Below are 26,900 nucleotides of genomic sequence, written 5' to 3' on the forward strand. Positions count from 1 at the left end.
CCTTCCCGGTGCATATGGACATTCGTTTTATATGTGAAACCATTTTTGAAATACGTATAATTTCACTTACAAATATTTATTAAAAACCTGATTTATCATTTATAAGAATAAGTGTTTTAATGGATTTCTTTACAATGTACCTACATATATTCATATAAAAACAAAATGGCATATGAAAACAATCGATGGTACATAATTACAATCTACAAAAAACAATACATTATACTGTAAATTATATTAACAATATTACACTACAAAATAATATTTTATAAGTAATCAAATTCAGCTTCAGAATCAGAGACTTCGCACTTTATGGTTTGAGAGTGTGAAGCATTGGGTTCCTCGAGTTCCGCTTCCAAAAGTTCATCGGTGATGAAATCGATTTCAAAGAATTTATCTTCTTTTTTGATGACGTGATTTATAAATTTTTTCCACATCTGAGGTGTCACTAGTTCCACACCTTCATGTAGTAGTTTTTGTACATCTGGTAATTTGAATGTCATGTTATTTGTTTTGACATAGCGTTTTACAAAGGACCATGCTAACTCGATCGGATTTAACTCAGAATGATATGGAGGTAGCCTAAGTACTATTTTATTATTTTCTTTTGCTAATTCATCAATTACGTACTTTTCACAAACCGGTCGAAATTGTTCTGCCTCTTCTAATAGTTGATGTTTAACCATTGGTCGATGAATTAGCTTTCCCTTATTCTCCAACCATTTTATAATTTTACCATTTCCCCACGAAATGAGGGGAAACATATCTTTTTTGGCCGAATGGTACGATGCAGTATCCATAACGATCACTGCGTTGTCTTCCAATAACGATATAATGCCTTTAAACCATTCGTAAAATGTGACATCATTTATTTCATCATGATAATCACTAGAATTGTTTTTTGATTCAAAAGCCCAAAGACCACCAGCAACAAACCCATCAGACGATCCTATGTGGACAACAGTTAATTGCTTTCCTTTACCTGATAGATTCTTTTGTCCAGATTGAATTGTGGAATCCACTGATTTAGCTGATTCTTCTACGTTTATCCAAGATTCATCGAGGTAATAAATTTGACGACCATGGCTACGATAATATCTAATAGATTCCAAGTACTTTTGTCTCCAGCAGACTATATCACCTCTTTCGGTTAAAGCAAAATTTCGTTTTATTTTAGTGTATACAAAATTTAAGTCTTTTAATAATAATTTCAAAGATGAACGCGAAAAATTCATTAAGCTGGTATCGTCATTGATTGATGCCATTATTTTTTCAAAAGTTGGAAATTCTTTTCGATGCCAAAACTCGTGTATTTTTTGTCGAATAGCATTTTTGTTAAATTCATTAACTTTTTCAGTTAACTTTGGTCTTACTTTTTTTCTATTAGGCGATGAAATTGTACCTTTTCTCTTGTATTCAGATAAAGTCTTTGAAATTGTGCGTTGACCAATTCCGGTTTCCTGTGAAATAAATTTGATAAGTTCTATGTACTTAAGGCGTCGTTTATTTGGATGTTTGGCTTGCGCTGTCATTTTTGAAATGTACAAATTGATAATTATTTGTCTCTGATGATAACCAACCAACTGAAAAAAAAAATTGTTTGAAAAGAGTACAATGGTACAAATAGTGCATAGGTACATTATGATATTATGTATATCTACAAATTACAATAAAAAATATGTATAATTATTGCAGACTACAGTCTATACATTACTGTAAGTGGAATAAGAAAACTGTTGACCTAATGTTTAACTATGATAATTCAATATTTTATAATGTTTTGATTGAAAAAATAACAGTTATATTACCTACGTGAAAATAAACAGTTTCATTCAATTTCACTGAAACTCCACAAGTCCACTCATAATCGTTTTACCGAATAAATGATACATTATTTATTTAAAATGTACCTAATACATATATCAACTATAGTATCCGAACAGCGAAGTATACCCATGGTGCGATATTTTCAGAATTTATATAATATTTTAATCAAATAACAATAATAATTAATTGTGCTCACCTTTCCACATGGATTTTTTTTGACTGGTACGAAAACATTAAACTTTTCTTCCATTTTATATACAAATTGTAACAAATTGAAGACAAAAGTAAATTAAATGAATAATATTATGTTGTTATTTATTTGATAACAATTTTTTGTACAATATAGTGATAACTGATAAGTTATATTGATTACCTGTTGGTTACTACTGGTAGCAATGGTACTTCAAATACGTGAACGCTGCTCAATGCCCAGAGGACGTAACGCAGGCATATTTTACTGTACAAGTGCGTTACAAATTTACGCTCAACAGATCACATTAAGCATTAAAAATTAGAGCAAATCGACCACCTATTATGAAACTTGATGGTAAGAACATTATAATATTATTCTGTGTTTGTATTTGGGTTTTTACGATAGTTCAAATGTTTAGCTAGTTTTGCGTAGGTACCTATATATAATATAGCGTAGATTGAAAATACTCATAACTCACTTGAAAACAGTCTTATCATAAATAATCCACACACTAACATAAATAATATTGTGTTACCATCAATTTTCATAATAGGCCGATTCACTCTAATTTGTATTATTTGTAAACTAACGAAGCTAAACGTGAACGGCTGAGCGTAAATTTGCTATGTATCACACATTCACACTTGCAGTAAAACGGAGACAACACATGGCCGTGTAGCGTCCCATTTTAAAAACCACAATATACAAGAATAAATGAAAAGTGCCTATATAAATTGATATGCCAGTATTACGTTTTCTTAAGGTGATCGCAGCACACGTAGGTATTTGTCATACGTTTTAGACCAATAAGATGTGGTAAATTACACATACTTCTGAATGTCCGATTGTAATTTTGTATACATATTTTGTATAAGTTTCGTATTGGTTGTAATCACAAATCACCTTCTAATAAAAATAATTGAAATACATTAGGAAGTGGGTCGAATAATATCGAATTTATTACTTATAGCTACTGGTTTTTATACTTGATAATTATTACTATGAGTGCTTATGACCAGTGCCGAAATCACTTTCCGTGGGGGAACGGCGGACACCCAGCCAAATGGATATTATACAATACAATTAGGGGCACAACTCAAACTTACTGCACCTAGCTACCTACTTGAATTGATTTTAAAATGTAATATCTTTTGCCCTGGGGCATAAAAATCCTAATAACTGCGGTATCTACTGACGAGGAATACCACATTTACTTTACACACAAAACCACCTCCCAAAACAACACAACTTTGAAAAACAATATCTCATCAACGGATTAAAAAAAAAATGAAAATTTAAATGTGATAATTTATAAAAAAAATAGCTTTATTAATTTATGAAATTTTAAGTTTAGGTTACCATTTGAAAATCAAAAGTTGATAGTAGTTTGCCTAATTAATGTAAGGGTGAAAAATATAAAACATTTATACAAATTTAGAAATACATGAAACTAAAATTTAAAAAAAAATCAATACCTTTCAAAATAATGAGCGTTAAACGATAAAAAAAATCACCCTGTATAGATACATATTATTTATTGTGATGGGTGGTTTTATAAGCACCTACCTATATCAATTGAAATTATACGATCTATCCTCGCGTTAAAAAAATGAAATTATAAAAGCATATTACATAAAATAATATATTCAGACTACAGTCTTGTAAAGTAGGTACTTGAGTAAAAGTACCTATACTTGGACAAAATATTTTAATACTTTCTCAAAGTATCTGTACCTATTTACAATAAATAACTAATTATTTTCTTTTTAGTTCATATAGTATTTTCTACTCTATTTCAAAAAGTAAAAACAATTCAGTTGTTTAAAATTAATGGTAAATTATATTAAGGAAATGGTTGAACGTATATTTGGAAAGTATCTATAAATTATTTTTTTTAAGTGTTCATGTGTGTATAGGGTTCTGAAATTGAAAAATTTCAAGTGAAATATTTCAAAATTTAAAATTTCATTCTTCTTGAAATATTTCAATGAAATTATGAAAAATATTTTCTCTTCTTTTAAGCGTGTTTTGTTATAGATAATTAGAAATAATATATTGATTACACACTTAGAAATAAAGAGAAACATATTATTTTTGTTGATTTATTATTTCATATTTGTATATTCTATACATAGTGCTGAATAATATTCCTAGCATCATTTTGTGAGTAAAAACATTTTTTTTTATGAGTTTTAAAATATTGTTGTATGTGGACCATCAGTGATCCAAAAGATAATGGTTTGAAATAAAGTTGAAGTCAATTTCAACCAGTAAATGAAATAATAGTGTATATTTTCAGTAATTATTAGGTGTACAAAAGTCTTATATGTGTGTGTATGTGACTGAGTGATGCGATTATGTGAAGGAGCTCTGGACTCTTTTATTAAATACTTAGATCATATTTTGTATATTGTAAAAGGTCACAATTCATGACTGTTATAAGAGTGGTTTATGTCTATAATTCTATATACATTGTGAATATAATATAATATAACTATAATATAGTATAATATGCATTCTCAGAGCCATGGCTCTCAATAATATGTTATGATGTTGAGTTGGTTTATGAGTTTGTAAATTAAGAATTAAAAGGCAATGTTTAAATTTGTTATATTATAGATTTGTTAAACAACTTATAAATTATATGTGAATATGTTACATATTTTCTTTGTTTCATACAACAAAGAAACTTTTAAAAATGTTCACTTGGAATTTGACTATAAGCTTTTAGATATAATAAACATTTTATTTTTCATTGAAATAAAATATTTCAAGAAAATAAATTTCATGAAATTTGAAAACCCTATGTGTGTACCTTCATTTTTTAAATAGTACTTTTTATAATATATACTTTAAATTACTTTTCAAAATAGGTATGTGTAAGACTGTAACTGTACTTTAATAATTTTATTGAGTATATTTTTTAAAGACTGCGTACCTGTATAATATTATAATATTAGTTGTTAAAGTTTATAGACATATTAGATTCTGAACTGAGCGATAAATGTTATGATTAAACCAGCGTTATAAACTTTTTTATCCGCGTAAAACTTTTTTTTGTCCACTTTTATTGTGGAATCTCTACTTTTATGAAGCATTTTTTATTTAGTTTTCAACAATAAGTTATTACAGCTCAACAATTAGATCCCTTACTTTGATTCAATAGTTTAAATGTGATATTCTATGTAAGGATTATTTGCAAAAAAAAATTTTAATAATGTTTAAGTATACCTATTCTGTATTTAACTCAAAAAATATGTTAAATAACAGACAATAATATTAACAGGACTTCAAAGTTTACATTTTAATGAGGTGAATGAAATTGCTTTTTATTTTTACAAATATTCTTAATATTGGTCTTTATTTATGAAAGTTGTATTATCATATTAGATTCGGCATCAAGTCTGTAACGGTACTTTTTATTGTCGATACATAAGTGTAGAACTCCGTTTCACACATATATGTATAAGTAGTTGCAAATGGTAAAAGTATCAACACGGCTTTTTGTGACAATTGAGGATATTCATCTTTGGAACTGCATACAATTTTAATAATAATATTGATTGAAAATCTTGAAAAAAAAACACTTAAGTTTTGTGGAACCACGAAGAGTGATCCCTTGAAGTGATTTTAAAAAATGACGTTAAAAAAACAATAAATATAAAATTTATAACTAATAATGGCTGAAAATGCAAAATAAAATTAATATATTTTAAATCAAGGAAGCAAGAAACCAATTATTAACTAAGATAGCATTGTATAGCATTAAAAGAAAAAAATTGCAAAAGTCATAAGCATCCCAACTCTAGTCATAATAATATTATTCATAATATAGATAATATAGAGATAATATATAGATAATCGTTCTATTATTTGTAATTCGAGAGATTCAGAGTTAAGTGTAAATGAAAAATAATTAACAAATGTTTCATATATAATATTATTATTTATTCATATAATATGTTGATAAACTCGTAAAAAGACGAAACCGACAAAACGATATGATTTTTTTCGAATGGTTAAAATCAAATACTCGCCGACGGTTATTATGCTTTAAAAATGCAATGTTATGTTTACGTGTAGGTGTGTGTATATGTGAAACAAATCGACATTAAATTATTACTCTAAAAGCCAATCTATCACATTACTAGACATTTATATGAATGTACATAAAGCAATTTTCAAACAATTTATTTTAAGATTTTTGTATTACGAACTGTTAACATTGTTTGTTCTCTTCTACATGTATGCCAGCTTAACTAAAACTAAAATGTATCGGTATTACGATGTTGGTGGGTAAGTGGAACAACCGATTGACGATGGTACTATGAGGTATGGTGTACAAACATCTCTGAACTCTGGATTCCGCACTTAAAATCTCCCGATTTAAATGGCCTCATTCCGGTCTTCTTGAGTACTACCTGAAGGGAACATGTAAATTATTTATAATTGTCTATAATTTGTTGCGACATAATTAAAAAAAAAACATTCCTTCGGGTAAAAATAATGTTGACTCAAGAGTGTTTAACCGTCGGGAGAGTTTACTAAATTTAAAAAACTTGGAAGAGATTACCATAGTTCTTTCGCACTTCATCTATTATAATAGCTGGTCTGTAAAGTCACTTTAGCCGATACCATAACTTTTACATTACGTAGGTACCTATTAGTCACTATCAATCAACCAATATATATATATACATATTATTAATTATAACTTTTGTTTTATTTTTAATGTATGATATATATAAAAGAGTGGCATTTTCAATTAAACACGGAATTTCAAAAACTACTTGACCTATTAATTAAAAACTTTTTTTTTGTTTATAAATTCTTGGCATTGGTTGTAGATTATAATAGTCCTAATAGTAGAAATTAGTATTTTTTTAATTTTTTTTTTTATAAATAAATGATTATTAATTAATGTGTATAAATCTAGTAGTCATTTTCCTGCATATATACCTTTTTCAAATTAAAAAGATTCATATTGAAAAAATGGTACTACAGTAACATTGCAAAAAATAATAGGTGTAATACAGGGAGGGTTGACCTGTAGTAGAGGGGCCTGGCTGTATTAGGTACTTGTTGAAATTAATTTTTTTAGCTAAATTTTTTTCTGAAGCTTTTGAAAACTATTGTGAATTTTTTACTTTTGATACCCCAAAGTACCAACTAGATTCATTTTTCTACCAGAGAAGATGCCAATGAAAAAAATTGAGGCATTCTTACTGCCTCAAAATACGATGACATACACAAATAAAAATAAACAAAAAGTCTTATTTCCTAATAGCGTAAATGATAAATTGTTTAAGTTAATACTTGGTTGAGTTGGTCTAGGTGAGCATTGATTGTAGTTGATAGCTTCGAAGTTGAAGGTTTGTAGGAATTTTCATTTACAGCTATAGTAAAACAATATAAATAATTCAGTAAATAATTTTTTATTATTATGTTTTAAGTATCTGTAAATTTTACTTGAATTAACAGCTTCTTCAGCAATTAATGGAGGATTTTCATTTTCACCATCATTCCAAATATATGATTCCACAAAATCGTTCATACATAGATCTTCAGCTTCTAAACACAGCACAATAATAATGAATCATTATATTAATCATAGTAATAACTGAGAGAAATAAATATATTCTTTTTTTTATAAGGTATTAAATAATATTTATCAGTAGACTAATAAAAATATGCAATTATATACTCATAAATTATTGATTGAACACATTAGTATAATATATAAGGTTAGTATTCTATATTCTATTATTTTAATTTAAAAACTAGAGTGTGCAATTATTTAAGTAAGACTATTACTAGAGTAAATTAATGTGTTAATTTCTAGTTATCACATCTTCGGTAGAGCCATCAAAGACAAACTGGACAATTGATACAACCAAATCGCTGTGACCACTAATTGATGATTTGCTCAATAAAGGTAGCGTTTCTATTTGAATTGCATTTAATTCAACTGAGCACGATGGTCCACCACCTGTAGCCATCTAATCAACCAAAAACATAATTTGGTTATGAGTTGGTCTTATTTTAGATATTATGAGTAATAGTCGAATTACTTCTTACTTATTACAAATAAATAAATATAACTTTTAAAAAATTGAAAGATAGGTAACAAATCACAACCAAAGTTTTTGATTTTTAAAATTTGACTAGGGGATCCACCAGGTACCACCCACTAACTTACAGTAATATTTAATATAATATTAATACCAGATACCAAGATGTATTTATTTTTCATAACTAATAAGTAATGTATACCACTTGCCACTTACGCTGACAATAAGTAATATTTACAAAGAAGTTTTACAAAACATACAATTAATAATAATTTTGAACAGATAGACTATTTTAAGTCAGATTATATTTTTTAATATTGTTAATCAATGCTATTTAATAAATTATAAGAGAACACAACCACCTATTTCTAACACAATATGTCAATTTGAAAGTATAATCACCACGTACCAATTAAAATTCAATAATATATCTTTAACATACATACAATTATTCATACAAATTTCAAAACTATTATTATGTCTATACAGATACAGAATTTATTATATTGTATAATAAAAAAAATCATTTTAACAATTAATAAATAATGTTACTTATTATTCTAATGAAATTATTTATGACGTATACGGTGCAATTTTTCTGAACTTATAGCTTTTACTTTCTGGATTAGCCCAACACTCTTTAACATGTTCATTTATATTTTTAAAAAGTTTGTAACAAAATGAACAATAAGCTTGACTGGCGATTTTGGGAGCGATTTTGGGAATTTTAGGACCTGGAACCTGGGATTGAGTCATTGGATAAGATTGGCTAATCACCACCGGCGAAGTATTGCTAACAGTTGTTGTCAGGGATGATTGTAAAAATACTGGTCGTGGCTGTAACATTGTATATTGAACTGGATTGTTTGTGTTTTTTACATTATCACCCAGAAAAATTTGATAAGCAATCCCAGGCATTTGTGTTGAAGGCACAATTAACTGGTGTTGAGTTGAGGCCTGTTCTAAGTGTGAAGTACTCGAAGAAGCTATGGGCCGGGTCATGGGCAAAATCGGTCTAGGTCTACGACCTACCCGTCCTCTAGGCTTTTTCACTGTTTTCAAATTAACTTTTGATGCGGCATTTTTTTTCATTTGAATGTCAATGGTTGGTGGAGGTGGTGGAAGTGGCTCACATACAATTTTTGGTTGTATTTCTTCTTCTTCAACTTCTTCTATTTTTTCTATTTCATCTTTAACATCAACAATGGTGTTGTACTCAAATTCCTGTATATCTTCTTTGATTTGATCTTTAAGCAATTCATCAGAAGCTTTTGCCCACACTCTTTTATCATTATGAATTGCCATCTCATTTTCTTCATGGCTTTCAAGTGTTATTGATTTTACAGCCTCATTTGCTTTTTTTAAATCTTCAGTTACTTCAGCTTCTTCGATTGTCTGGTGGTCCATATCATAATTAAAATTGTCATCTTAATTTAAAAAAAAATATTTTTTAGTTATAATAATACAATTAATTAAAATCAATATTTAGAAGCATTAATATATTAGCATATAAACAAAGCCAAGCAGCAATATACCAAAGAAAAAAAATTTGTAAAACAACCCTAAAATGGATACAAAAAAATATATATATTATTAAAGCAAACTTGAAAATATGAAAAATGTATTAAGTTCACCATATGCAACAAACATCTCATACGTTTGAGTAAATTTAATACATACCATAGCTTTAAATTTTTTGAGTTAACTCTCAATTAATAATACATTTAAGTACTACAAACAAACCTAATGACAGTAAAAAATTTAACTATTTTCAGTAAGTATACTTATTTGCCATAAATATGTATTAGTATAAATGATCAGATAATTGCAAGGAAACAATTATCTTCTCAAAAATATTAACACAAAAATATGTACCTAAGTATGGTTTGCAAGATTTCTGCAAATAGTAGAATTTAAACAAGCCTAAATTCATGGTAAAAACAAAATAAAATGACAATACACCAATTATACTAGCCTTCAATGATATAATATTATATGATATTATGCTGTGCATTACCCGTATTATATAATTTCTTTTCTGAAACATACTCACACTTATACATTAGGGATTTAGTCTTAGTGTACACTGACATATCGTCATGAAAATAATCAAAGTTATACTTTACCGTGTTCGAGGCCACCATAATTTAATTTTTATTAACAGTATACCTAGCGTTAATTGTTAATGTTTAGTAAAATAAATAAGAACACTTATAAGAAACATAAGAATGTAAGATCTAACTAAAATTTAACTTTTCTATAACTATTCTGCGGTTAATACTTTAATAGATCCATTGGCCAAAATCTTTTGTAAAATCTAGATTTTAGACTAGAATAGTAGAATATATAACTAAATTACGTAACTTTACTATATACAAATCAAACATTATCACTTCTCAACCGAACATTAGATAACAAATCATACTCACGGACTAAGATATACAGAACTGGACACGAGATGAATAATGTGGTTATGAAATGTAGTTCAACAGGTGGAGTTCAGGGGGATATAGTTCCATAAGTATCCACTAAGACAGCGCTAGTAATTCTAAAAGAAAAATATCCCCCCAAACACCGCCTTTTGTACTACATTTCGTGGTCAACCCCCCACACCCTCCAACCATGTCGTGTCCAGTCCTGTATAATATCTTAGTCCATGTCATACTGATTAAGGATGATATATATATCCACCTCGATACGGATATTCAGGAATAGGGTCATCTCAAATAATAATAATTTTATTGTACTCGAGAAACACTGTAGAATAAAAATTTGCAAGTCTCAAATTGCAATAATTATTAATTACACTATTACAGTCAATAAAGTAATTACTAATATAACTAATAAGACATCTGTCATTAACCATTTACATAATACATTTACGCCGAACTTCATTATTGACTTTTGAGTGATGACTAATGAGTAATGACCAATGAGTAAGTATCGAAGTATTGAGTTTAAAAATAATTGCATTTGAATATATTTATTCTTTGTCATTACTCATCAGATGGATTTATGAAATATTATTTTAAACAATATTATCATACGTTTCATAAAAAAAATTTTGTTTGAGTGATATTCTCCTTCATTGTTTCACTTATATTATTATTTGGCATATGCTTGATAATTTGCAAAGAGTGAAAATAAATCTTGGAAGAGTCTTTATTTCCACTTGTATTATTTGTGCTGGCGTATAACTTACTAGTTTCAAGAGCTTTTCACTTCAAATTCTCAATAATTTCTAAAATATATTTTCTAGAAGCATCGGAGGTACCTATAATATACCTCTGTAATATATTTTAAATAATGTTTTCCATTAATAAAAAAGGTAGAAGCAAATGCACGACATTACGACAACATAAAGGATTTCGTCTTTTTCAACGCCAATAGAACAAAATACCTCTATTATAAATGGCGTATGAACACTTTGACAAAAAATCCAGGTTTTTTAGGATGTCGATTTTATAGGACCTTAAAATGAAGATTTTTTTTCAAAAATCCCGTGAAATATTTGTATTTGAGGTTCCTGACAGAGTGTCACTCATCCCACTAATACTCCGTATAAAGAAATAGATTGGTAATCAGTACACAGGGGTGGACTAGCCCAGGTAGTACCTCGAGCCTCTATTTGTATTTATAATACAGACCTCGATTACCATTTTCCAGCTCTTTCTTAAGAGGATGTCAGCGCACTATTTGTTTTCTCTCTCTAACCCACGCGCAACATAGACAAAACGTCATTTTTCTATGTTTTTAAGTAACCTTAGAGTAAAATTACCCATTACAAAAAAGACAGAGAATAATATTTTAGAGGGAATGACATATCGATTTTATATTTTATTGTTATTTGACTTTGTATTAGACTTTCAAAAAAAACAAAAAATTTTGTAAATTTAAATGATGTTTAAATTGTTTTGAAACAATATTTAGAAAAAACGATTCTGCGCAAATGTGTTTTGTTTATATTGTGCGTGGGCCAGAGAGAGAAAACAAATAGTGCACTAACATCCTCTTCAATTTAACTCTTATCATAATATACTAATATAGAACTCTTTCCTAATTTTAGTAAGTTTAAAAAAAGTTACGGGCCCCTAATTAATTTTGCACCCTGGACCAAAAGTAACCAGTTCGCCCCTGTCAGTGCATTTGTTTTTATGAGGACTATAATTGAGTAGCTTTTAATGGTAATTATATGTTCAGCTAAGCACACAAATTGTGTGAAAAAAGATAATAGATAAAAATACCTCAAGTATAATATAGATAAAGATATATTGATATATAAACATGTAGATTGACAATGCTATAAATTAATTTTTATAGTGTAAACTGTATTTGCACTTATAATAAACAATCAATTTAATTTTTCATCAATTTTATCAATTTTCATTTTATTGTTGTGGCTTAGTCAATGTTAAAACAGCACTTGGTACCAAACCTAAAAAGATAAACAATGAAAAATTAGTTTACAATTTTGTATACGTAAAAATAATTTTTATTTTCTAGTTCAAGGATCAAATTATTGTACCTACTTTACCACCTCAATATTTTTTTTGGTTTTGGAACTTAAAATAACGAGTTAAGGACAATGGTGCGATCATATAGTTTGTAGCTCAGACTTAGTTTCAGAGTTTAAGTGTTTTGAATTTCCAGATTTTTTCACATGCGAGATATGTGACCTAACCTTGTCAATTAAAATATAACAAGTTGTCGGTCCCTACACTTAATGACTCCGGTCGAGGAAAATCGGGAAGTTTGAAACTAATTCCAAGCGACTTCAAAATCATTTTCTGCACCAAAAGCAAATATAAAGAACAAAATTTTTTTTTGGTTTAGTGAGAGTAATAATGTGTATTTTAGCCAATTTTTGTTTCCCAATCGTATCTTCCTTATCGTACCTATCTTATAGCAACTACAAAACACAACAATAATAATAATAATAATAATATAAATATTTTTATTTATAATTTAATTGAAAGCATAATTTAATTTTAAATTGTTATATCATAACAATTGAGCCTTGGACTAATAAAATAAAATTTAATTTTAATATTACCTAATTGATCCAGTGATTTTTCATAATCATCACAAGTAAAAACTTTTCTTGGAAATCTTGTCATGAGACCGAAGGGAGCATCACCATCAGAACGGTTTAGTTCAATATAAACTCTTACAGCAGCCATAATTTCTTTAATATTAAATGTTTGAACAATTGTTTGGCCATTTGTAAGACAAATCTAAATACAAATAAATATTAATTAAAATTAAAAAAGTAATAATTAGAAAAAATATAATTAACAATATAATTAAGTAAGATATTACTTAGTATAATTATTAATTAAGGGAGGTTGTAAAAAGTCTGTATTTGGTATTACCCATGACTAAATAAATAGGTATGATAACAAAAAACCAGTTTTTACCGGGTTTGCGCATCTCCCAACTATTCTACACACAAAACCATTGCTCGTAGTTCTCTGCATTTTTTTGGTCCGCAATGTCAATAGGATATTCTAGAAGCGGAGAACTACGCTATAGACGTGGCAAGGGTGGTATGCATATCACAAATTGTGATTATACCTATTTATTCAGTGATGGTATGACCATTACTGGTCTTTCCAGTCAACAGGCATATTAATAATGTGTTCCAATAATAATATTGAAGTTTAATAGAAATTAAATGAATTTAATGAATATGACGCAATTTTTACTCAATGTAAAGCTCAAAAACATTCTTTACCTATATAGGTACTAATTAATATTTTTTTTTTAAAGAACAACTAATATGGATTGTCAATTGAATGTAATAAGTTGAATATATATATATAAATTGAATAAGTAATAATTAAAGTAAAATTCAATATGTGTATTAAGCATGTTAACCTTTAATTTTGTTTGTGTATAATCTTTTTTCTTTCCACGTTTTCTTTCATCCATAATTTTTTTTATGTCTTCATCATCAAGTCTAAACAAAACAAAATAAAATAATTTTTAATGAATAGAACAAAAAAATGTTATCACACAAATTATTTTACTTTTTTTTAGCAGTAGCCTTCTCTTTTCCAGAGTGAATTCTAATTTTTTTTCTTTCTAGTTCTTCTTTTTTTTCTTTAGCATTGCGTTCCTCACGGTTTTTCTTTAAACGTTCTTCCAATTTTTTCATTTGTTCTTTTTTTTCATCGTCAGTTAACGGTTTTATTTCTTCTGTTGATCCTGCGAAATTGGAGCTGTGACCTGATTTTATGGCATGATATTCTAGTGCAGTAGTATCAGCAAATAATTTGTTACACCTAGAAACATGATTTTCATATTGGTTGTAATTCCAAATCACCTTCTAATAAATATAATTGAAATACATTAGGAACCAGTGGTGTATCTAAGTGGTCATATCACCCTCCCACTAGGAGACTTATTGTGTGCATAATACAACATAATATAATATGAATATATGTGTATACTGAATATGTCTATAAAAATGGTAATATCCCTTTTGTTAAAAAAATCCATGATGCGCTACTGGAAGGAACCTAATTGACTTAACATTATAAATTTCAAACTACAAAAAAACTAGCATCACAAATTATAATTAAAACTATAAATCAGTGAAATTTTAATTAATAAAATATCTTACTCTTCACATTTGTATGATTTAGTTACTGTTGCAGGTGAGGTATTAGTTTCTGAATTAGTGTTTGAAGTAGAACCGTCTTGAGAAGTTGATGGTCCCATTTCATCATCATTGTGTGCCAATAACCTTTTAGATAAATAATATATATGTTACTATAACTTGTATAAAAGAAGTCTTTTGAAATTATTAGACATCATTTTAATCTATTGATTATAGAGAAAAAACAATAATAATTAAGAATATAATATTTATGTGAATCTGTTATTAATTTAAGTAGAAATGCTGCTGAATAGCAGTACATTAGAAATGCAGTTGTGTGTTTAATATTTTATTATACTGCCGGTGCATTCTACACCAATTCATAATTCTTACCACTCAATTGCAGGTTTGGCACCTTGGTTTCCTGTCATTGAAACACTATTTTCGCTGTAACAAAAAAATTAGAAACGTTTTCAATCAGATGGATACAACTTTTGAAAGTATGACAATTGTATAAACGTACGCTTTTTCTTTCTGGAAACCCATGTCAATGAGAATCTGAACGGTTTCCCGAGACATCCTGATTCAATAAATTGTTTACGGTAGGACTATAATAAAATAGAAAAAAAGTGAACACGTCTAGTTTTAACTAAGTTTTATGTAACCAGACTAACAATTGATATTTAAAAAATGTTTATCTTATGACTTTCATACAAAATTATTAAACTGAAACCGATGTGAACAGCGTTACAAAGGGTTGCGCAGAGCGGTGTTTCTCGGTAGAGAGTTGTTAAGAGAAAGAGTTAGGCAAGTCGGGCAGTGGTGCCAACCAACGGAAGTGCAACCGATTAGAGGGAGTATAGTGGTGATGGCTCACCACATAGCCATTGATAAGAATGTGTACAATGGGTTGCCGATGCAAGGTCCAAGCGTAATTTATTCAAAACTCGTAGAAGACTTAATACCATAGTCTATGCTTAGTACCAAGTAAACACCGATTAAACGCCACATAGATGGCGTTGTATATTATATTAAATCTATATTAATAAAATTAAATGTTTGTCTGTTTGTCGGTATATGTGTCATTTATGCATTCCTAAACGGCTGGACCCATGTTGATGAAATTTGGTACCTACAGAGATAGATTAGACCACTGGGCAGAAGATAGGCTAATTTAAAAAGGGAAAGAATCAACCCCGGGAGGTGCTCAAACAGGGATTTTGAGATTTCCGATGAAAATTTTTGTTTATAAATGGTTGCCTTTGGTTTTAAAGCTATCATAATAATACTTATTGGTTTAAAATGGTTGCTATTGATGTTGGTATATAATACAATTATATTATATTGCTTAGTGACATTTGGTATATTTTTGGTGTGTTTCGTAATACTGATTTATTATTTGAATTCATTTGCATAAGATTTAATCGAAATTTCTGTACAGTTATGCCTCCCAAAAAACGAATGATCGGTAGTTCTACGTCTCAAGCACGAAAGAAAAGAAAAACACGATCTACGGAAACAACTGAGCTCATTGAGATGCAAGATTGAAAACAACCGTGAACTTCAGTCTCAAGCCAGATAAAGTGAATATTGTTATAACAATATTATGACTTGGTATATTTTTTAAATAAAACATATTATTCATATAGAGTTGGCATATTTAATGGGCAACGAATTGCTCGGGATCAGCTAGTATAATATAATAATAGTATTTTATTATTTTATAATAAATATAATATATTTTGTATAATAATATATAACATTATACAGAATTATAACATATTATTATAAAAGTTATAGTGGAGTACATTTGGTTGGTCGGTACAACATCGTCAAAAATCTCGGAAATTAGTGGACCACGATAGTTTTATAGAGAATTCCCTCAGCTTTTCGCCAATATACATCATGGTCCACTGGTCAAGTGGATAACATAGGCATGATCGTGATAATCTATATCGACGATATATAGCAATATAATATAATCGGTTGTAATCCGTGCCTTGACGTTGTGTAGTAAAATAATTATAATTATTTATTCTACACACGGACGATGGATGCAATTAAGTATGTAATTTTATTAAGATTGTTGTCCGTTATATACAGTTCACAACACATTGGAATACATTAGAATACCTACCTATATTTTTGACAATTAAGTCAGGTTTCACTATGCAGGTAGCCGTCAGGCACTATACAGTTAGGCTATACGTCATATTGTTTATAAGTGCAGGTTTTTGGTTCTGTCCAAGAAGAATAAGTAAGAATATGTAAGTAACGCGTTCAATATAATTACAATAAATAATACAGCCTACTATTTTGATATTTAATTTAACTATTGTTTTTACATTATTAATTTATTCATGTTATTTGAAGACGGTTATAGTCTATTATATAGTTTAAGTCGGTATTATTTGTGTACCTAGTCCCATAATGTTATGTTATTATAAGTAATGAGTTGTGCTTATGCAGTGTGGTGTATAGGGGGTACAGTGGTGTATCAACATTTTTAGTGCATATTTTGACTATTTTGGTTTTAAAGATCATAATATATTTTATTTTAAGAGTACGTATAATAATCAAAATAATAAATAATTGTGTGATTTCATTTTTTTATATGTTTGTCATTCAGTTATTTGTTGAAAAATACGTGTATGGTTATTACGTAGTTTTAATTTGATTTAATGTTAAGGATATTATATCATTGACACATAAGATCCAACCGCGTCAAGAAGACGTTTACCTACGAATATTTTTAGCAATATACCACTGTGTTTATGACCAGTCTTGTTAAGAATACTTTTCAAATGCATTCAGAATACGTATTTAAATACTTGGTGTAATTTATTCAAATATTTTCTTTTAAAGTATTTAAATATAAATACAAATACATTTTAAAAGTATTCAAAATATACTTACACAAAATACTTTTTTTAAGTTAAATAAATGAATAATTAATAATTCAATAAATTCTATGACTACTTAGTTGAATAACCACTTCTATCCATGCCATGAAGTACTATTATTGACTAGTTTCTTTATTCAAGGCAACCAAACTCTCTTATGTATCCCTCCATATATTGTGCTTATTATAAAAATATTTTATACAGATTGTATAAATTGAAATTAATATGACAAAAAAAAAGTTCAATAACATATATACCAATATCTTATATCCAAATTATAAACTTCTACTACAGTACCACCCATTAAATAAGAAGAAAGACTATTTAAAGATTCAAGATAAATGCCAATCCAACCAGTGGCGGCCAGTGTCTTGTATGCCATGGTATAGGTAATATGGGAGTGAGGAGCCGACGGGGGTTTTAGCGTTCAGTCATTCTATTATATGCTTGTATTTTAACGAAACCTTATTTATAAATTATCAGAAGTTAGAACCATTTTAAAGTAATATTCTAGAAACAAAATTTAAAATAGTACCTACATTCCGAAATATAAGTTATTGGAATTTGGAGTAGACCACGATAATAAAAAAAGTATTTAGTATTCTAGAGTAAAAATACAAATAAAAAGTATTTTTTAAGTATTTAAAATACATTGGTCAAAAAGTATTTGAAAAGTATTTGAAATACAAAAAAAGTATTTAAATACAAGTATTTGAATACTTAACAAGACTGCTTATGACTAACACATTTTTAATTCAATACATTTTCCATTATCCAAAAAATTATGATCTCACTTTTGACATCTAAAACATTGTTATACAATACATACAACGCATCGTTCTTATCGCGGTTTTATTTTTGTCGCATTAGTAAGTAATAAAACAATTTATTAATAACTGTACAAAATAAAAATATAAAAACGACCACCGCAATAATGTCAGTATTTAAATAATAGCAAAACAACAAGTAATAACTAATGATTTTGTTTTCTTTAACTTTTTGATGCATGACAGGTCAAAATAACACTAATACAGTGATCAACACAGATGCCCGATATCGGCTTACACAGCATCATTGTCCATTGATTATTAACTAATAATTTATTATAATATAATAACAGTCAGTGGCGTGGCGAACTTCATTAACGTATGAGGTACAATAATTTATATTAGTAATTATAAATACTTATATATTATAAATAATTAATTATTTACGTAAATGGTAACTGAGAATGATTGGCTCAGTTTCACTGTCTTAGTGTGTACTTAATAAATTATCTACTATATTTGAAATGCTCCTAGTCTCCAGGATACCAACCACCCTTAAAGCTGAAGCACGTGCTTCAAATAAAGTCCTTCGTCACGCCACTGATAACAGTTAATACTGAACGTCTGTATACCATAATTTAATATGATATTATTAATGCAGTCATTATATTGTATACTTATTACAATTAATATAAAAATATTTAAAATGTCGCACTGCTGTACAGTAGGTTACAAGTGGTTAAATGTATAATGGATTGTATTAACTTGAATTCAATGATATAATACCATTGTATTAGAAAAACAATTCTGAGCGGAGACGGTTAGTCAGTCTGGATATAATATTATATATTGTTATTATTTATTATAGCCTGTGACGCGCGGACCCGATGATTGAATCTAGGTTGATCGTGGTCCGGTCGAAGTGTCTGGTTAGAATTGAGGCAGGCCCCAGGCCCTGAGCCTCCACAAATTGAGGGCTTCCACTAAATGGGGGTTTTTTTAGAGAGGTTTGATTTAACAAGCCATCTTTTGCAAGACCCAAAAATAGTTCTTCAAACTTCTGTAAATTCACTAAATTCTGTTTTGCCGTTTGTCCGAGAAATACAAAATAAATATGAAGAGTACGAAGAAAAAGCAAAAGAAATGTCAGGATTAAAAGATTATGCGCCGATTCGTTATCGAAAAAAAAATGTAATGCTCAATTCATTAAATAATAATCAAACAGCCACGAGTCAGTTATTAGTTATTAACACCAAAAAAAATTTGTTTTTAAGTTCCTACGGTTATTAGTTAATGATTTATTTTAATATGATTATTATTTATACACCTGGGTTGATTTATTTATACAGTGCTCGACTTGGAAAAATCAAAGTAGGGTGACTCTGTTTATTTTTAAAAAAGCGCTTCTCCATCACTTGTTAAACGTTATTGAGCACACATCCCCTTATACCCCTATTTATATCATATAACAAATATTTATAAATAATCGATTTAAAAAAAAGATGGGCAAGTGGGTGTCGTTCTGCTGTACAATAGGTTACAAGTTGGTTACTGTAATGGATGGTGTTAAATTTGAATTCAATGATATAATATCATTGTATAAGAAAAACGATTCTGAGCGAAGACGGTCAGTCAGCCTATGATATTACTAAGTATATTTAATGATATTATTGTGAATAAAGTAAATTATATATAATTTATTTACGTAGAATCATGTTTTCAATTTTCAATCCTTAGAAATAAAAGTTGAACATTTTATAATTTTTTAACTACACAATAATTATTTAAATTTAAATTTGATAATATTTTGCGAAAATTTGAACTTTAAATGCTTATTATAAAAAATTGTGCTTATGTATTTTTAATATTTTTCAACTTCTATTGTAGCAATATATCAGGAGCCTTGAATTACCTTTTCACGCTTTTTGGCCCAACAAATAAAATTGTATTGATGTTTGTAGAAAAAAAAAAATTTGAAATTGTCCGTACACAGCTCAAAATGAGTCAAATATTTTTCAAAATTGTATGATGTATAGAAAATTTAAATATAAACATTCAGTGAAATATTCATGTATATACAGTTATTCGTTATTGAATTACAACAAAATAATAAAATCACTACATGAGAAATGAGTGAATATGCAATGTTTTTAAAAATATGAACATCAAACGGTAATACAAACTTAATTCAATTTCCTTGTAGACATTTTTTTTATATATATAAAGGTAGACAAACCATAATGAGGAAGCTGTATTACATTTTTAAATCTTAGATTTAAAAATAAACATTATAAAAATAGCTTATATAAAAACTAAAGATTGTAAAATTTGTGACAAGAAAGGTACTATACATTTTTAGCATGAGAGTAATAGCTAACGAAGTCCATCCGTCCGTCATAGAACGTGGCGCCACGCGCTATTATGCCGCATATAAGTTCGTGATATAATGTAATTTCGTGATATTTCTTTTATCATTTGTAGCAAACATACTTATGTACCTAATGTACCATTTTACGTTATTTACATGTTTTTCGGCTAATCGGTGTATTCGTTACAAACGACGAAAGAAATTTCATGAAATTTTCATATATCATGATCATAACTACCTTTACCTATACGTATGCATGCAGTAGTGGCAAATGGACCAAAAAACGTAGAATATATACATATATATGTTTAGTCTCGTGTGTTATTCCGGTGAGCAGCTGCTAACATTAACAATTAGTTGCCATATAAAAGTAATTAAAAAATAAATACCTTTTCTCGAATTGCAAATTTTGTAGTAAGAGAGATATTTGGTGATGACGATTATTCAACGATGAGTGATTTATGGTTAAGTTCATTTATATCAAAATAGAAAACAACAAGGCTGGACAAGTTAACGATTTTTTTAACTCGTTAAGTTAAGTCATTTTAAAATGATAAAATTGAGTTAAGTTAAAAGTCACTCGTATTTTTTTTTTGTTATATATAATATATATAATATATATATCCCAAGTTGAAACAAAAAAAATTGTTGTTAAATTTTCAATGTTCTGTATTTTGTCATTTTATTATTATTTTTAGTTGGAAGCAAGATAAATGGAAGGGCATGCGTTGATAGGTTATTTAAATAAAGTTAAACATTTTATTTTTATAATTAAGTTTAAATTTAATTTAAATTATTTTTAAACATATTATTACAAATAATACAAATCTCATTAAAAACTAGTATCATATCCAATTTTTCACTATAACTAGCCATTTTTGTATTATAAATAAGCGGAAGTATTAAAATAAAACAAGAAAAATCAGAATTCAATGCAAATGTATCCAATACGAACGTAATTCACGGTTTGAATAATCAAATTATAATTATAAATTTATAACATTCAGTGAAATAACTTAATAATCAAAAAGGTGGATAAGTGGATGTCGCTCTGCTGTACAGTAGGTTACAAGTGGGTCCCTGTAATGGATGGTGTTAAATTTGAATTCAATGATATAATATCATTGAATAAGAAAAACGATTCTGAGCGAAAACGGTCAGTCAGCCTATGATACTACTAAGTATATTTGATGATACTATTGTAAATAAAAAAAATCATATAAAACCTAATTACGCGAAACCTTGTTTTAAATGTTAAATCATTAGCTATAAAAGTTAAGCATTTTATACATTTTGAATATATCGAACACTATGCTATGTGAGATTAACATTCTTATCAAGGTTGGACTTTGGTTTCTAGATAATTGTATTCAATAACATATGAAATTCACATTGACTTAATTTTAATCAACGAAAGTGATATAATCCTTAATAAAAACAACTCGTTTCGTATCAAACAGCAGCGTATGGTCTACATTTGAAAATGAAAAAATAATCAGTCAGCCTAAAAACGGTCAGTCAGCCTATGATATTACCAAGTATATTTGATGATATTATTGTGAATAAAGTAATTTATATATAACCTATTTACGTGGAGCATTGTTTTAAATTTTCAATCCTTAGCTAAATAAGTTAAACATTTTATGCATTTTTAACTACAAAATAATTAATAAATTATAAATTTGATAAATTTTGTCAAAATTTGAACTTTAAATGCTTATAAAAAAAAATTGTGCCTATGTGTTTTTAATATTTTTCAACTGCTATTAGAACGATATATCAGGAGCCTTATATTAATATTCACGCTTATTTACCCAACAAATAAAATTTTATTGATATTTATAGAAAAAAAAACTAAAAAAATTGAAATGTCTAATGCTAATATAAACATTCAGTGAAATTTTCAAGTATCTACAGTCATTCGTTTTTTAATTACAATAAAATAAGAAAATTGTTACATGAGAAATCGAGTGAATATCAAATATTGTAAAAATATAAATTTCAGACGCTCATAAAAATTTAATTTAAGTTTCTTGTAGTTATTTTTTTTTTTGATAAAGGTAGACTAACTTATGGATAATCTTGTATTACATTTTAAAATCTTAGATTTAAAAAGAAAAATTTTTATGAATTCTCAACTCAAAATAATTTGCTGATTTTCGTAATTTTTCTGTATTTTGTCAAAATTTGAACTTTAAATACTTATAAATAAAAACTGTGACTAAGGATTTTTAATTTTTTTCATCTGCCTTTGAAACAATAACCTAGGAGTCTTCTATTAAATTTTCAAGCTTTTTTACTCAACAGATAAAATTTTATTGATATTTATAGAAAAAAAAACTAAAAAAATTGAACAGCTCAAAAAGAGTCAAAATATTTTCAAAAATTTATGATGTATAGTAAATACTAATATAAACATTCAGTCAAAATTTCATGTACCTACGGTCATTTGTTTTAGAGTTACACCAAAAACCAAAATCGATTTTCTCGAAAACAGATTTTGCGTTAAAATTCCCGTTTTTCCTTAATTTTTCTTTTGTTTTTCACGTCGCTTTTGAAAATAACTGGGATGTTTACTTCTGACCTTTCCCCCCCAAAGTACCAACTAGATTCACTTTCCTATCAGAAAAGTTACTGTTGAAGAAAATCCAAGCATTTTTACTGTCCTAAAAGGTGATGACAGACACAAAAATAAAAATAAAAATAAATTAAATTAAAAATAAAAATAAAAAAATAAAAAAAAAATAATAAAAAAACACACATCATTGTAAAATCAATACATTTTTCACTTCACTCAGAATCTAAATTAGGTAGGTAGTAGGTATACCCATTTAATAAGATAAACGAAGGTAGGTAGTAGTGAACTACATAGTGTTATCCACTAGTCAGCCGATAAAGACACGTTATAAATACAATTATTTTGTGCTATCTGGTTCACAATACAATAAGAATTATTTTGAAATAATTAATTACCACCAATTAACCTTTGGCATTTAAAACAAAATATCACCGAAGCATGCACAAGACTGACCAAGGAACAAATAACGGCAGCTTCTCAAGACAAAGTCAAGCGCCGCTTACAATCATGTTTACTTAACAACGGGGAAAACTTTGAACAATTTATAAGGTGATTTGTATTATTTGTAATAATATATTTAAAAATAATTTAAATTAAATTTAAACTTAATTATAAAAATGAAATGTTTAACTTTATTTAAATAACCTGTAAATTATTGAAAATTTAACAACAATTTTTTTTGTTTCAACTTAGGATGGCTGTATTTCAGTCAATTTTTGAGATAAGAAAAAAAGTTTGTTTATAAAAGTTGCTTAAAAAAAATAGTTCTATCGAAATCTGGTGTTGAAAATGGGTGTTACCATTTAAAAAAATGTAAGTTTTATTGTGCATGCGCTCAATAAAAGAATTAAAAATTAAAAAATGATCACAAAATGTGTATTTTACTATTTTAATATTCCCTAGCTCCTCAAAAATCCCCAATTCAATCTAAGGTCACTGAACGGAAATATTTCATGTTACAATTTGAGTGAAACACACTGTATATATATTTTTTTGATATTTCAAATTTGACTAGATAAGTACAGACGATGAATTTGATTAGACAAGTACTATTGCAGATGATGAGAGTTGGCCATTACCACCCTGGATAGTGACCCTGGGGTGGTGTTGGGAATTGATAGCTAAAATATTATCTAGATAAAGATAATAGACAAAAATGCCTTAAGTATATAGATAAAGATATATTGATACATAATAGATTGACGATGCGTACAAAATAATTTTTGTAGTGTAAACTTTAAATGCACGCATAATGAACAATCAATTTGTTTATATCTTCAGCGGCTCATAATCGTCCAAGCGTGAATTTTTCTTTTAATTATAAAAAACCGTATTTTGTTTTTGTAATTTATATGTTTTGTATTTTGTATTAATTTATTTTGTTGTCTTTCTGAAAACACAACTATCCAACTGTCTGGCTGAATAAAAGTATGTTTATCAATAATTCACATACTATAATATTAATTTAAGTCGATAAACCACTATCATATTTTATGATGACTAAACGTGATTAGAATATGTCTTTAAAATCGATCTTACTCCCAAATTAAAACTAAAAATGATTTCTAGTACCTACCTACTATGTCTGGAGTCGTTCGGGCGATATGACGATGCATACAAATTAATTGTTGTACTGAAAACTGTAAATGCATCTATAGTAAACATTCAATTTATTTTTTCATCGGCTCATAACCGGCATTGCATGAATTTTCCTTTTAATTCTATGATGTTGCACTGAAAGACTTAATGTAGGACATTTTGTGAAGTGGAGAAGTGAGTGAAGCAGAGTATTGTCTATGGCTAGTCAAATTGATCATGTAAAATAGATCTGCCAAAAACATTAATTTTAAATTAATTAATTGTAGGTAACTAACAGATGTTGACAAATAAGAAATACTATACATTTTAAATGAACTACGTAATAAAATATAATGTCTTTAATTATTATTTTTGTTTTTTTTTTTTGATTTACCTACACTAATTCTTCGTACTGCGGACAGTGTTGCCGAGGAAGCGGTGTTTACTCCTCAAGACGATATGTGGAGAAATTGATGTGTAAGTTTAGTCATGTAAATACTTATTCAACTAATTATTTTTTAATCATATCAAATTGAAAACCAGTAGTTAAAGGAAATAGTTTTTCATAATAATGCACACACAGTTTATTATTAGGCACTATAATTCACGTTGTATTTATTCACAGTAGGTACCTACCACAGATATATAATACTACTATACTAGATGCCCGACTTTATATTCTACTATGTATTTTGAAGCCAAAAGTTGGACAATGTTTACAATCTGTCATCAATATTATAGTGTATAATAGATAGAAAATTTATAACATCGATTTGTAAACATTGCCCAACCATATAGGTTAGGGTATAGGACGATTGGCTGCAAGTATGGTCTCCGAGTCGGACATCTAGTAAATTATAGTATGTATATCTGTGGTACCTACCTACCTATATTATAATAACTAATAATTTATATTATACTACATAGATGAATTCTGGAATAGAGTGACTACAGTGGTGGACGACAGCAGCGAGGTACGAAACCCTTTCATTCTTAAGCAATTTTTATAAATGTTATAAGCCTATAAATAATGACGTGCTGATAGAATATATACTGCAATAGGTGTTGGCGCCGTCAGCGAGCAACGAATTTGTCGCCCTGACACCCTCATCCAATTTGCCACCGTTTCCCGAACTGATGCGGTAAGTCGAATATATTTTATGTTTTGTAAGCGAAAACATGCTAAATCCAAATATTAATAATAACTACTGTGTTTTGGCTTATGTTCATAGGTTATACGGGTATTGACGTGACATAAACTTTAGTAACATTTTATACATTTAATGACAATGATTTTTTATAAAAATTGCGTAAGAATGAAATAGTTTCGTACTTCACTGATGTCGATATTGTTAATAATATAGTCTCACGGTCACCACTGTCTTATAGTACCTACCTAAAATAAAACAACTTAAAATATACCTAATTGTTTTTAAACAACATAATGTATGTTAAGTTTAGTTTTAATTTGTATTAAGACATTAAAACACATTTAGAATTCAAGAATATAATTAGATTAGTTCAAATTTTTAAAATAAAATATTATAGAACATTATCCAGAAACAAATTAAAATATATTATAATACAAATATTGGTTAGGTTACAAGAACACAAGAGAATGGCAAGGACAATTGTTAGTCGCGTTGACGTGTTGTATTGTGTTTTGATAATCTGATTCTAAAATGTAAGCTCTGAAATATATAGATATTTATATTATGATATATACTGTCTGTATAATTTAGATTTAAATTGGGGAAATAGCAATTAATCTCAAATTATTATACTTTTATACATTTTACTACATTTATAACAAATAGGTACCATTAATTAAAAGAAAAACGGGTTTTTTTTTTGTTGACATTGCTAACTTATAGATAAAAAGGTATAATAAATAATAATATATAATTATAATTTCACATTCTAAAATAATGTTTGGATATCTGGCACAGTTCTGTTCTTTGGCTTAGGGACAGGATTTCACATGATTTTTCACCAAAGTTCCATATAAAATACA

General features: G+C 28.0%; 2 protein-coding genes, 1 long non-coding RNA gene and 1 pseudogene across 3 annotated transcripts; all 4 read right to left on the reverse strand.

Moving 5' to 3' along the window:
- Positions 1 to 266: 266 nt before the first annotated feature.
- Positions 267 to 2,077, reverse strand: LOC132938975 (uncharacterized). The gene is made up of 3 exons (XM_061005959.1): positions 2,024 to 2,077; positions 1,363 to 1,583; positions 267 to 1,143 (listed from the first exon to the last, which is right to left on the reverse strand). The coding sequence occupies exons 1-3, from the start codon at positions 2,075 to 2,077 to the stop codon at positions 267 to 269; spliced, it is 1,152 nt and encodes a 383-aa protein (XP_060861942.1).
- A 4,335-nt stretch (positions 2,078 to 6,412) lies between these two features.
- LOC132934215 (uncharacterized) lies at positions 6,413 to 7,591 on the reverse strand. Its single transcript, XR_009662998.1, has 3 exons — positions 7,490 to 7,591; positions 7,337 to 7,416; positions 6,413 to 6,441 (listed from the first exon to the last, which is right to left on the reverse strand). It is a non-coding gene; the product is annotated as an uncharacterized LOC132934215 (long non-coding RNA).
- Positions 7,592 to 8,576: 985 nt separating this feature from the next.
- Positions 8,577 to 10,154, reverse strand: LOC132938984 (uncharacterized; annotated as a pseudogene).
- Positions 10,155 to 12,436: 2,282 nt separating this feature from the next.
- Positions 12,437 to 15,329, reverse strand: LOC132937196 (UBX domain-containing protein 1-A-like). Its single transcript, XM_061004020.1, has 7 exons — positions 15,216 to 15,329; positions 15,086 to 15,139; positions 14,717 to 14,839; positions 14,121 to 14,375; positions 13,969 to 14,050; positions 13,145 to 13,325; positions 12,437 to 12,526 (listed from the first exon to the last, which is right to left on the reverse strand). Exons 1-7 carry the CDS (start codon positions 15,269 to 15,271, stop codon positions 12,480 to 12,482), a joined length of 798 nt encoding a protein of 265 aa, XP_060860003.1. The 5' UTR covers positions 15,272 to 15,329; the 3' UTR covers positions 12,437 to 12,479.
- Between the last annotated feature and the right edge of the window lie 11,571 nt (positions 15,330 to 26,900).

The sequence above is a fragment of the Metopolophium dirhodum genome, chromosome 1, assembly GCF_019925205.1.
Source record: "Metopolophium dirhodum isolate CAU chromosome 1, ASM1992520v1, whole genome shotgun sequence".
NCBI lineage: Eukaryota > Metazoa > Arthropoda > Insecta > Hemiptera > Aphididae > Metopolophium > Metopolophium dirhodum.

Bases quoted from the DNA above. Each gene is read 5' to 3' on its own strand.
- LOC132938975 (XM_061005959.1), bottom strand. From the start codon at position 2,077: ATGGAAGAAAAGTTTAATGTTTTCGTACCAGTCAAAAAAAATCCATGT. The intron at 1,584-2,023 runs GTGAGCACAATT...TTTTTTTTTCAG, and splicing joins AAAAAAATCCATGTGGAAAG to TTGGTTGGTTATCATCAGAG. The intron at 1,144-1,362 runs GTTAACTGAAAA...TTTAACCGAAAG, and splicing joins AGAAAAAAAGTAAGACCAAA to AGGTGATATAGTCTGCTGGA.
- LOC132937196 (XM_061004020.1), bottom strand. From the start codon at position 15,271: ATGTCTCGGGAAACCGTTCAGATTCTCATTGACATGGGTTTCCAGAAA. The intron at 14,376-14,716 runs GTAAGATATTTT...TCATGTTTCTAG, and splicing joins AAATCATACAAATGTGAAGA to GTGTAACAAATTATTTGCTG. The intron at 13,326-13,968 runs GTTAACATGCTT...ATTTGTATTTAG, and splicing joins ATACACAAACAAAATTAAAG to ATTTGTCTTACAAATGGCCA.